Source organism: Hoplias malabaricus, chromosome 1, assembly GCF_029633855.1.
Source record: "Hoplias malabaricus isolate fHopMal1 chromosome 1, fHopMal1.hap1, whole genome shotgun sequence".
NCBI lineage: Eukaryota > Metazoa > Chordata > Actinopteri > Characiformes > Erythrinidae > Hoplias > Hoplias malabaricus.
Window position 1 is genome coordinate 44,126,507 of NC_089800.1, and position 13,317 is coordinate 44,139,823.

The 13,317-nt window shown below is 39.8% G+C and overlaps 1 protein-coding gene across 2 annotated transcripts; it reads right to left on the reverse strand.

Moving 5' to 3' along the window:
- Positions 1 to 499: 499 nt before the first annotated feature.
- On the reverse strand, positions 500 to 12,543 carry zc3h4 (zinc finger CCCH-type containing 4). 2 transcript variants are annotated; one of them, XM_066663706.1, is made up of 14 exons: positions 12,241 to 12,543; positions 8,343 to 8,574; positions 8,153 to 8,260; positions 7,796 to 8,033; positions 7,553 to 7,698; positions 7,324 to 7,420; positions 7,077 to 7,204; positions 6,650 to 6,751; positions 6,352 to 6,463; positions 6,104 to 6,213; positions 5,569 to 6,005; positions 5,156 to 5,454; positions 4,653 to 4,892; positions 500 to 3,564 (listed from the first exon to the last, which is right to left on the reverse strand). In XM_066663706.1, exons 1-14 carry the CDS (start codon positions 12,318 to 12,320, stop codon positions 1,973 to 1,975), a joined length of 3,921 nt encoding a protein of 1,306 aa, XP_066519803.1. In that variant the 5' UTR covers positions 12,321 to 12,543; the 3' UTR covers positions 500 to 1,972. The 2 variants fall into 2 exon arrangements, with proteins under 2 accessions (XP_066519803.1, XP_066519794.1); XM_066663697.1 differs by having other exon boundaries at positions 7,077 to 7,210.
- Positions 12,544 to 13,317: the final 774 nt, after the last annotated feature.

Below are 13,317 nucleotides of genomic sequence, written 5' to 3' on the forward strand. Positions count from 1 at the left end.
GTGTTTCATCCCTGTCCAGCCCCTGAGGCTTATATATTGTGGCCCCATAAAAACGCAATAAATTTAAAACTGGGTGGAGTTGTTTGTAATAGATATTTGTAAAACAAATTTTTCCCCCTTTATGCCCACGGTGAGAATTGTGCCACATACTGTGAGATACACATACAGTGCAAATAGTGCCACAGCACTATTTTTGGTATCTAGCAACTTTAAAACATTTTCCGTTATTATATAACTCACAAACAATGGACTTTGAAACTAATTTGTCCCTGTCCTAACCTCAAAAACTAAAATATTTAGAAGTTATCCTGTAACACAATCTAAATCCACCCCTTCAAGCACTTGAGTTGCAGACTGGAAATTCTCAGTGTGATGGGACTGGTACGAACTGCTTATTATATGTTTTTGACAAATGGAAAACCAAGACATAAAAACACAAATGTTAAAAACTTGACCTTCACACACACTCATTAATTTTTTGTTTTGTTTTAATGTAGACTAATGTGGATATTTTGTGACAGATATGTCTGTGTAAGTTAACCATGATGCAAGAGGGTGAGTATATGGCTGGGAAAAGAGGAAATGACTCATTGACTTGACTCAACTCTCAGAGACAAAAAACAAAAAAAATGAATAAATAAAAATAAATAAATCATAATATGAACCACAGCCAATAACCTCATGTCCCCAATCCTTTTCTCACTCAAAGTCAGTACATTTAGCCAACTTTCAGGTGTGAATCATGTTCAATCTGGTATTGCCTTTATTAAATACTTCACAACTTTACCTACACTGAATGGTTACAAAATGTTACCTCTTGTCAAATATGGACACTTTTCAATATACAAAGCAGTCTGGTGCAAGGGAAAACCCAAACAAAACAAAGAAAAGAAGAAAAAAAATTCTCTAATGCAGTCCTCATGGAAATTCATGTGTTTCAGGGCAAGATGGAAAAGACTGAGCTCTTGCTGAGAGACAAAAGCTTTACATAATCTTCTGGGCCCCTTTTCGCTGTAACATATCTCAAGTCCATTTACAATGCAAGTGGGAAAATATATATATATTTATATACTGTACACATATGTATATTGATTAGAGTCTACTGCCACATGACAAAGAAAAAAACAAGCAGATTTCTCATAAGTATAAAAAAATAAATTAAAACAATTTCACATGTGACAAACACTTTAAACAGATGTAGGTTTCAGTTATGCAGTTTTGTTGCCTGGTATGGGAGGCTAAAAGCCTGACGCATAAGGAAGGTGCCCAAAAAAGATGTTTAAAAAATAAAGCAGAAGAACTCAATGAAAGCACCTAAACTAGACAAAACTGAGTTCAGACAAAGGGAAAGCTAAAACAGAGTTAAAAGAATTCAAATCACTGACAGGGGACAAGATGAAGGAGCACAAGTCTCTAACAACGTCCAGTTAAAGCAAGGGAGAGGCAGTAAGTGTTCCCATGTCCTGTGGCAAATCTGCCCATATGAGGGAACTGGGATCCTGATCTTCCTGTTCCCTGTGCTCAGAGAGATGACTTCCCCAGGCAACATCATTTGGAGTTTGTCAGAGGAATAGGGCTGACTGAATGGACAGGCAGTTTACAATAGTAGGGTCATTTTCCATCTATATTGTCTACATCAGGACCAAGCCAGTAGACAGCAGGCTAATGAAAATGTCTCATTTCAACAGCCACATTTGTTCTTCCACTTTGAGAAGGGTTTAAAACGAATACTGTACACCTTACATTTTCTCAATTGGCTTTAAAATAGACATATCTATATTTTCCTTCTTTCCTAACAACAAAGTTGATAACCCCAACCCTGTTTGATTGAATTTACTTTCAACATTGTGGCGAGACAAGAGACAATGCTGAGGCTCTCTCCTTCTGCACACGGCAACACTGAAACCATATGTTCCTTCAAGTGAAGTCTATATTTCTGTGCATGCCCACCGTCAAAACTACTGTTCAGAGTTCACTGACAGAAAGGTGAGGCTGTAGGGTCAAAACCTTTAAAAACTTCTTTAAGAGAGGCATTGTCCTGCTCTGTGGCATCAGGTTGCGCAGGGCTGTTACCACCAAATGGGCTGCCGGTGCCACTGGGCTTGCTTGCCTGCTTCACCATGCTGAAGAGTGTGGAAACAGGCAGGTTGTGGATTCCTGCTGGCTGCTCAGCAGCTCCAACAGGACCCTGTCCACTTTGGTTGGGTCCCCCAGCTGCAGGGGCTCCTCCTGTAGCTCCTGCACTGGGGGAGGGTGAAGGCTTGGGTCGTGGTCGGTTATAACTGTTGTAACGGTCAGTGCTTGACTCTGCACTGTTCTTCTCTGGTTCAGGCTGGTCCAGAGCAGACTTGCGGACAAAAAGTGGCTCCTTTGCCTTTGGTTTGGCTGAGGTGCCTGCATTATCGCTGACTTTAGACTCAGAGACAGGAGCGGTTGCCTCTGAACTTTCACATTTGTCTGAGCCCTGCATCCGTGGATCATACAAACTGATGCTGCTTAGGACACTGCTGCCAGAGCCTGTACTGCTTGGTCCAACTCCTCTGCCTGCACCTCCAGACGACAGCAAACGAGGGTCATATGGTGCAATTGTGGGGGTTGGTGATGTAGGAGGAGATGGGGAAGATAATGTTGAAACTTGTGTGACTAAAGGTTCTGATGGCTGTTTCAGGGCAGATTTTTGTGGCTGGAGCCGAGGGTCAGCAACAGTCTTTCGTGCCATACGTGGATCTACAGGCTTTTCAGCAGGGACGGACACAGAAGGAGCCACAGATGGCACTTGAGAAGGGCTGGATGAAGTGGCGTTTACAGTCTTGAGTATACGAGAAAGTAGCTCAAAATCTGGGAGGGAGGATGAAGGCTGAGCAGGCTGCTCAGCAGGGGGAACAGTGGCAGGCATGGATGTTGGAGTGGCTGTGTGGAGCTGCTGTTGGGCACGTGACAAACGTGGATCCATGGAAGAGACAGGTGGGATGCCCGGAGGTAGTGGAAGGAAGTCCTGCTTGGGGACAGGGATTGGGATAAGATCCTCAGGACTCCACAATACTGTTTTAGCGAAAGAAGGCTTGTTTAATACTAGATCTTTCTTGATATGACTGAATTGCTGGAGCTGAGATCGTGGGTCTCGCAGAGCCATACCCATCAAAGGATCTAGAGGTATGGGCACTGGCTTGTCCCTCAGGACCCTCTCTCCTTCCTCCTCTTCAGTAGCAGAAGGAACAAGGGGTGGGGGCTTATAAACAAGGGGGGGCTCAGGTTTAGAGGCAGTCTGGCGGGAAAGACGGGGGTCTGCAGGAGCAGAAGAAGATGGAGAGGAGGAGGGATTGTGCTCTGTGGCCTGAGAAGAGTCACTGTTACGGCATAAGCGAGGGTCACGTGCCAGCCTGGGGTCCGCTGGTCGGCTGGATGACTGCACAGCATGGGCTTTCTGCAGTCTGGGATCGCTGGGGACACCCTCAGGCTTTGGAGGGCCCTGGGTTTGGCTTTGCTGGCGTAAAGTTTTAAGAATGGATGTGACGCTGCCGCCTCCATCTTCATCTTCACTAGAATACCAGTTTGCTGAATCCCCTGGGGGAAAAGGGTCAATAATAATAGCATTAACAAAGGTTTAAGCAAGCATTCATTACACCTCTGAGACACTCCGCTGACATTCCATTTGTTAAGATTTAGTCCAGAAGGTGCACAGAATTTAAACTTTAATTTTACCTTTGGCTTTACCACAAATTATGAACAAATGTGTTGCGTCCTGTGGCAGGTATGTTAGAGCTAGGCCGAAAACCCTAAATCGCTCACTGTTGGTGTTTTAGGATTAAAGCTTGTAGTGTCCTTGACCATTGACTCCAGTCCATTGATTTATTTATTTTTTTTAATAACCAATAGTGCCATCTAGTGACAAGACACTAAAGTGACTTTCATACGATTCCCGATTTAACACCATTTCTGGGCAATATCAGGCATACTGTCTTTGAGTTGTATTTAACATAACCAAGGTGCAACAGTGTACAAATTCCAGATGTTTTCTTAATGAATTTAGTACAAACCAGATGTAAAAATGCTAATTTCTTTGAAGCACAGTAACATTATCAAATCACATTATGAAAGTCAACAATTCAGTTTAATGCATGAGAATATTATTTGAAATAAATTAAAAATCCAAATAAACAGAAAGGTACATTTCCCCATGGCATAATGTGATAGGATTGACAATGAATGACGTTGTGACTCGATGACAAAGGAAAAGCTGCACCTGCTTTGTGCTAAGAAGCATGTATGAACATTTCATCAATACAGAGATTAAAATCCTAAGGCCTTCTAAATTCAGGTGCTTTCATGGAATTATTTCTGAGAATAGCTGTGTTTAAAAGATGAGATAATAATTTACCTCCAAAATTAAACCACTAATTTTTGGAAAATTAATGACATATCAATCAGAAGAGGTGTCAAATTTATTTTTAAACTTCTGCAGAATCTATTCTTCAGCCAATTTCGACATGTTTCTGTTAGTTATAAGTATAAGTGTTTGCATATGTTCAGAAAAGAATCCGTTTTTGATATTGTTTAAATGCTTGTGATAAAATACTCAATGGGGTTTTTAATCACATCTAGATAATCTCTTGTGTAAATACCTATGGCTGAACATGTGCTGTTAACTGTACCTTCATTTTCTCTTTCAGTCCCTCCTTCAGCTAGTCTCCTCGCCCTCTCCTCCTCCTCCTGCTGCTTCTGTTGAATCCTCATGAACAGTACACGCTGCGCTGGAGGCAGAAAGTCTGGAACTGTTATTCCAGACTGATTAGCTGAGCCAACACTTGCTGCATCTTCCATGTTGCCAGAGTTCTGATTTCCAGAGGACTGGTCACTATAGGTTCCACCAGCTCCCACCTGGTAGCTCTCATCTATGATAGGCAACCAAATGTAAAAAATAGTAAGACAAAAACATACCAACTCTACATATAACATTAATAAATGTGTGTCTAAGTTGACAATCGAACACATAGGGAATGCATAGGGAAGTAGTGTTATATATATGATGTATCAACTCAATTTCTCAACTGATAAAATTGACTTATTTGAGAACAAAATACTTCATATTATAGCTGAAGTGTTTCTCTGGTCTACAATAGCTAAGCTTAATTTCTACCAGAACACGTAAGCTCACCTTCACCTTCAGCCCCTTCTGTTCCCATGTTTTGCTGCTGTTGGTAGAAATTGTCATAAAAACCACGACCTCCCTGAGGCATCATGGGCTGGTTTGGAGGACCTTCTCCTGAACCAAAGTTCTGCATCCCCGGAGGACATTGGCTCATATTTGGTGGGCCCATTGGTGGCATGTCATGAGACCCATTTGGTCCAACATGTCCAGGTGGTGGTGGTGGACCAGGGAAACGAGGTGGAGGTCCTGCAGGTGGTCCCGGAGGTCCTACAGTGCCTGCTGCTGCAGTGCCAGGATTAGGACCTCTGTAAAGACATGTTTTTAGTAAGGAGTTATCTTTAAAATGGTCAGAAGCAGAACTTCATAGACTCATGTTCTGTAATCTCATAGTAAAGAAAGTTTTTAGAGAAGGGACCAACCTGACGCCCAATTTTTGTGCAAGCTGCCCGGTGGGTTTCACAACAATTTCAAACAAAGATGGGATTTTCTTTCCTGCATTACCGCCACAAGGAGGTGGCACACCCATTGGTGGTGGAGGTGGAACACTGGAGGTTGGTGACCCCGGAAAAGAGGCTACATCAGGGCAAGGTGGAGGAGGACCAGGGCAGGACCCCGCTGGAGGCACAGTACCAGAAACAGGGCACAGGGGGCCACCATTAGGAGGCACACTGCCTTGTACAGGTCCAGGTGCTCCAAAGTCCCCAGGAGCAGAAGCTTCTGCAGAGCCAGACCGTTGTGGAGTAGGGAGGAGGCCAACGCCAGGAGGGGGTTTAGGCAGGGGATTGATTCCCTGCTTCTTCAACTCTTCCACTTCCTTCTCATCTTCAGCACCAGCTTCAGCATCCTCGACCAGCATCTAAAACAATAGTAAATCTCTCAGATTAAGAAATTAGAAAATTAAGAAATCAGCAGAAAAACTAGAAAATGTGTTTAGAAATACACAAAGCCAATCACCTTGTCCAGGAGTTCTTGTGTGTCCTCTGTCAAAGAGTCATGGGAAAACATACAGTTATCTCCATTTACACAATTGCCTGTAGTGTGAAACAACTTACAGGGGAAGTCACGTTATTCAGAGTCAAGGAATAATCCAGTTACTGAGACAAATATTATAAGAACAACTTACAAATAAAAAAACTTTAGTCTTTTAGCATTTCCTGACACAGGTGAAAATGAACCTAAATAAAAAAAATGGTAAAGGATATCGTGCATGTAAGGACAATTATCAGCCCGAGCACAGTAGCCAGTAATATAGAACTTGCAAAGCTCTTTCTTCTTAGGTAGCTCAATGTCATGACTGAAGTTGCAGTGCTCCCCCTGTCAGTCAAATGAAAAGAGAAAATATTCAGTTATTTTCTCCAGCAGAAAATGTGTGTTGTGTGGAATGATTACCTATATTTATTGTTTTAATTCCAATTTCATACATAAAATAACAAACTGGAATAAGAAATAATAGAAACTGTTCTAGAACATCCATATAAAATGCACCCCTTCTGTTCTTACCCAGGTACAACGACCCTCGATGTAGTACTTGCAGATGGCTTTGCCTTTCTTGTCCTGTCCATGCTTCTCCTGATCATACTTCCTTGGGCCACCTCCACCATCCTACGAATGAATAATACTCTTCAGCTACACAAGCTAGAGACCCTTCTTTCATGAAAAGTGAGTAGCCATGGGCAGAGACCCTGCACCTACATGCAAGGCCACCTTCTTCTGCCGTATACTAATTCTCAACCCACATGTTAAGGGATTACCCAATTTTAACACTCTTGTAACTGACTAGAGTTAAACCACTGATCTAACATGATATGCGATTTCACAAATAATTATATAAACCTTGATTTCCTCAACTGTGCTAGGATTGAAACTTACTTCTGTAAAAGTATGGCAGAGTACTTTTGACCTATTGCAGTTTGATGATTTCCCTTACCCCCATCTCCATATCGCCATCATTGTCATCATCATAGCCTTGATCTCCTCCACGGCCCCTTCCTCGATTCCTACCTCTGCCCCGGTTCATGCCTCGGCCCATTTTGCCCCTCCCACGACCTCGCCCACCTTTACCTGGGGGAAAAACCCCAGAGTCATCACATATAAAGATCAAATTTATTCATCCAACATCTCTTAACTGTATAATTTATGTTCAGCAAGTGAAACTAACAATATTTAAAACTCACCACGCCCCCTGTCCTTTGATTTCCTGTACTGGTTCAGTTCTTTTGAGTAATCATCATAATCATCATCTCCCATGTTATCATAGTCGTCATCACCATACTGTGAGATACAAATGCAAAAATACAAAAATGGGTCCAAACTTGGTTAAACAACTACAGTGCTATGAAAGACAAATAATACCATAATGTTAAACAAAAATAAATCCTTAACAATCAAAAACTTGTACATCACCTCCATATCATCTCCATACATGCTGTCCCCATCATCATTTTCTCCCATTTTGCCTCGTCCTCTTCCTCTGCTTCCTCCTCTGCTACCACGACCCCTCATCCCTCCTCTGCCACGTCCCCTCATCATCTTTAGTCTGCCTTTACCACCTGCAGTTTTTCAAAATTTTCACAATCAATCACATTATAACGTATTTTTTTAGGGTTCTAGAGGTAAGAGGCATAATTTCCTTATTATAATGTGTACCTCTGCCACGTTGGTTGCCCATTCCACCCTCTTTGGCCTTCCGGTACTGATTAAGCTCCTTGGCGAAATCATCATAGTCATCATCACCCAAATCCTCGTCCTCTTCACCTTCATAGTTCTCATCGTCATATTCATCATAGCCACCATAGCCTTGTTTGTCCCTGTTTGACATGTAGCTATTTTTCTTTCCCATTGGTCCTCCGTGACCTGAGGGTGGAGGCGGGTAGCCTCCATGAGACTGGAAAAGACAGATAATTCATGAGAGAATTAGACATTTAGATACTTCTGCTCTGTCATACAACTGGCAATGACAATCAGGGACATTATATTAATGGATATATAAAGTAATTTACTCACTGAGGGAGGGTACTGGGGGCTATATTCCCTATATTTCCTCTTCTCACTAGGACTGTAGTCAGACTCATCACTATAGTCTGAGTAGTCGTCACTGGAGGAGGCATGACGCTATAGCACACATCACCGCAAATTAGTGATCCTGACAAACTTGTAAAAAACATCTTAGAAAAGAGATCACAAAAATACACACTTTGTGTTTTGATTTCCGTTTCTTCTTGGACCGCCTCTTCTCCTTCTCCCGCTCTCTCTCCCGCTTTCTCTTTTTTTTCCGGCGGTGGGCCTTCTCCTCATCCGACTCAGTGCCATGGCGTTCCTTGCTGTGACGGGGCTTCTCCTCGTGCTCCGGTCCCTCAGCACTGGGCACTTCTGCCTCTCCGCCATCATCCTCCAATTCTCCCTCCTCCAGCTCTCCATCCTCTCGCCTGGTATACACACACAAGGCAAAAATAAGAAATCAACAGACTGAAACATCAACCTAATGCTTTAAGAACAGGGAAATCAGTGTTTAAATAAAATATTTTCTTCAAATCTTGTTTCAACAAAAGAACACATTTGACTACAAGTGTAATATTTCAGACCTCAAAAATAATAAGCTCATTCTTGCAATTCATGTTAAAATTACTTAAAGAAACAATCTAACTTATGACAATTAGATTGACATTTGGAACAGCTTTCTAACCTCTGACTGAAACAATAAATAAAGCTTTATATAAAACAAACAACTTATCTATTGACATGATACAATGCTGTATAGGGTTATTATGATTTGCTGTAAAAATCCTGAAGGCAAGTGAAAAATTCTTTTTAGACAAAATAGTCATCTCTAACTAATGAACATCAGCCATATCCATAATCATATTACGTCCACTTTGTCAATCCCCAATGTTTAACTAACAGTTGATGAGGTTCTTTTACAAGGCAAAATAATTTCTGTAGTTTTAAAATGTGTCCAGAGTACTGCATTGTTTTGTAGGTCCTGAATGCCTGTCAGTACAAATGCTGACGCAACAAGTTTCTTTGAAACAACTGCTAACAATTACCTCATAACAATGAACCAAAAAAAAAAACCTGTTCAACTAACAATAGATGGATATTCCCAACACAATAGTTTAATACAAGATAAATCACTACCAATAACAAGTTACTACTCTGTGCCACCTTACAAAGTACAACCTGAGGTCGGCATTATGACAGTGTAAATATTTTTATTTATTATGATACACATTATCTATACTTTAAAGAACAAGGTAAGCAAGTTGTTTTTAAATGTGGAATTGCTGCCTTAATATTGTTTCAAACATTTGTGATGCATATCATAAAAATATCTGAATATTTGATATTTGACTGACAATGTGAATGTCAAATGGGTAGAAGTATTCACATCTGTAAAACCAATCAATGAATGTTATGATTTATTATCCTCTTTCAATATGGATGAACGCATAGCTATTTAAAATCAATCCAAAATAAATTTTAAAGTTTATTTGTTTGTCCATGTTCTATTTCATATTTATTATCCTAATACAATTCACTGTGCCATATCATATAAAATACAAAATTCTTCCTGCTTGTTTTGCTTTTTCTTTAATCCAAGTGTAAAGATTTTTTCTTTGTATTAAATGCCTTAGGTGCATATGTTGAAAGCATGGAAATCTTACATTAACCAATATCACATTATTTGTTCCCACCCCAACAACTTCCATAACCAAACAGGGAGAACAATGGACTAGTTCACTGTCAAAACAGTTGTGAACAACTCCAAACTCCTGTCCACGAGGTCAGAAAAACTGACAAGAATTGTGTGTTTGTTATCAATAATCATTCCCCTTTTCCCTAAAACACCATGACTATAAGGCCATTGGCTTGATTTTTTTTTCTTTTCAAAAGGGTGGTACATGGTTGTTAAGAATGTCACTGAACAAGAAACGAGATTCGATGTACCTGACAGACAACTGCTTCAGTTGGACTTAAATACAAATGTGTCCATAATTTAACGCCTTTAAAGCTATAAAATTAAGTTGAGCCCCCCAAAATTAAACAAATTTGAATTTGTGGAACTTGACATCGTTTGAACAAACCATTCTAAAAATTTGTTTTGGGAAAGGGCATTAAACACTGATATTAATAAGGCAGCTCTACTGTCCAATAATAATTACATAAGGATTTTAATACTCTCCCACTTCATGCTGACTTTATAAATTATTTGACTTGATCTGTGAGGATATACCCATAATGCAATATTCCCATGAGCTTGTCAGTGTACTATACGAGATTTAAACATTTTGACATGCAACACAAATGAGTCACCTTAGCATTAATGTAAGTAATCTGAGGACAACTGGTCTCATTAGACCATGCTGTTAACATGTGAGTGACAAGACAGCTGAAGAATCAGGTCACGCTCCCAAAAAAGCTATGTGGAATCTATTCAGGGCATTTGGAGGCATCATAACTTTAAAAATGTTCTGTTTAAAAAAAAAAAAAAAAAAAAACATCCACACAAAATTATCAAAGTCATCCACACAACTGAAATCAGGACCTCTAAAATTCTGGGAATTGATTATACTCACTTATCTTCCTACTTTCTTTGATAAGCACCAGTACTGAAGATTTTTCTGCTGTATTGGAATCTATACTAGATAAAAGGGTGTCACATGTACACAACTGTGTCTAACAAGTTAGATTTGGGAATCAGTGAAATTGTGAAATTTGTGGTGTTTTAGTTCACTTTTCGGAGCTTGAATGCTTTTGAGACTTTGGGAAAGTGCTGAACCAAGAAGGTGTTTGTGAAAACACATGCTTTTCTGAAGACACCTAACCTAAAGGGAATTTTAAAAAAAAATGATAAAAAAAAAAAATTGTTCACACAACACAGTAACATTTAATGCAGTCATTATAATAAATCTGGTTATTAACAACTTAATGTTTCTGTTATCCTGTTAAATTTGGTGCATATATAATTGTTTTTGAAAACAAAAAGGCAACTCCTGCATATTCGCACCAAGCAGGTTTTAAAAAGTGGCATTAATATAGTAACTTAAACTGGTTGTAACAATACAATCTAATTTAGGGCTTGAAAATCTCCATATTTGGCAAACAGGAACAGATTACCTTCAAACTGCTAGTATAAAGCAATTCGAAACCACATTCGCGCACAAATTAAATTATATAAAGATAACGTTACTACGCAAATCGTGTTGAAGATTAACCTGGTTCCTTTGGGGAATTTTGATTCTACCTTAGATGGGCAGGAAATACATGCACAACTGCAGAATGTAAACGGGCCCTATTTAAGGTGGAACGGAAAATTCCAATATCAAGCCAACGTTAGCTGCTTAGCAAGCTCGGGAAATCGCCTGAACGTTCAAAGCTAACGGGTTAATGTGCCATTAGCTTTTTTTGGCCTTCTTCCACGAGTAAACAAATTAACACGCGGCATGAATATAAATGATATATATGATAAATAAACCTACATACCACCATAAACCCTTAACCAGTTCGTTAAATGAGTGTCCATATGCAGAGCTCAGCTCCGATTAGTTTTTGATAAATCATCTGCTAACGTTAGCTCACTCTGTTAGGGCCTTAGCATACGCAGCTAAAGAAACAGCAAATAACAGTGAGGAAATTCGCGCGCAGGTACTAGTTTAAAGACGAATTTTACAGTCGCCAAATTACACTTTAAACATAGAGAATAATAGTCTTCAAATAAATGACTAACGAGCGAGGAGTACCGAGCGGTCTGTTCTGGTCGCTTTGCCTCTGTCCTGAGAAAAATCTGCACTAGTCTGTGGACCTGGAAACACTCCGGTGATAAAAGAGCTTCGAGCAGTGAGGGCGAATCTGATTTCTGAGCAGATTTCGGACCGTAGTTTTACCCGATTTTCGGGAATAAATGCCCTTCCAGTCTGAGCTGTGTATCGTTTCAACATGGCGTTGGTTAGTTCGTTACCTCTGTACTTGTTTCCCAGAACAAAGTCGACTTTAATCCCTTTGAAAGAAAAAAGGCAGAAGAGTACCCATGCTTTTTGTGTTTAAAAAAGCAAAGGATAAATAAATAGTTGTATAGAAATATGGCGTTACTCGACCTTTCGTCAGTGAGAAGACTGTTGTGTTCGTGGTTGGCTGTTGGGGAGTTTGGAAGGACAGTCATGCTTTCCACAGCCATTTCCTCTAACGTTAACGTACTAACATTCAGTGCCAAAATCGACTCAGGACTCGACTGGCTTTATGCGTTACTTGACTTTGATCTACTTGATTGATATGAGGAAGAGTTTCAGTTCATAGCAGTTAATTCCCATGAACAGTTTAAAAGAGAAACATGCTGAAACGTTCCTGAAGCTCTCTCCGTCCTTACAGTTGCGTGCTGAAATGAAACTCATTCACTTAAAATGGCGACGCTTCTTCTCCGAACAGAAAAGGCGGAGTTAACATGCAGTGGCGTAATCACGGAAACCTCCGAAAACATCCGAAATGGAGTCGAAGAGGGCGGAGTCTCCGATATTTAGAAACGAGAGGGCTCGTTCAAAAACGATACCTTCATGTTCATTATGGCTTCCATTCTCTCCTGCTGTTAGTTGACTTTACACATACATGATGTATTGTTGCTGTATTATGATAAATAAATATCAGTACTATATTTTTATTTTGATGTTATTTTTTGAAGAAAGTTTAAATATCGACACATTTTAATGCAAAAATATTGAATATAAATGGATGAATTAACACTGTATAATCTTGAACTGATCAAAGTCTAAACCTGATGATAACAATACTGTTCATTACAGATGTTGGTTTAATGATCTCTATGGGAATTCAGTTAAATGTAACATTACTGAAGCATTTCCCTGACATTGAATTTATAGTTCTCTGTATATAAAAAAGAGAAAAGTTATCAGACAGTCTTCTTTCCTCTTACACGAGTTTGACTAATTGTTGACCGTGAACTCTGAGCCTAGCCAGTGTAAAAGATGCCTTAGACGTTGTGTGTCTTTTTTTTGTGTAAAACATCATTCATTCATTTTCTGTAGCTGTTTCAGGGTCTCGGTAATAAATAAATTGTTTTAAAAAACATTATTTCACAACAGTTACATTAATAAGGCAAAGAAAAGTTAAAGAATGTAATTTCCCACACCGTAAGAAAAGCTATTTTAAATTGTCTTCAT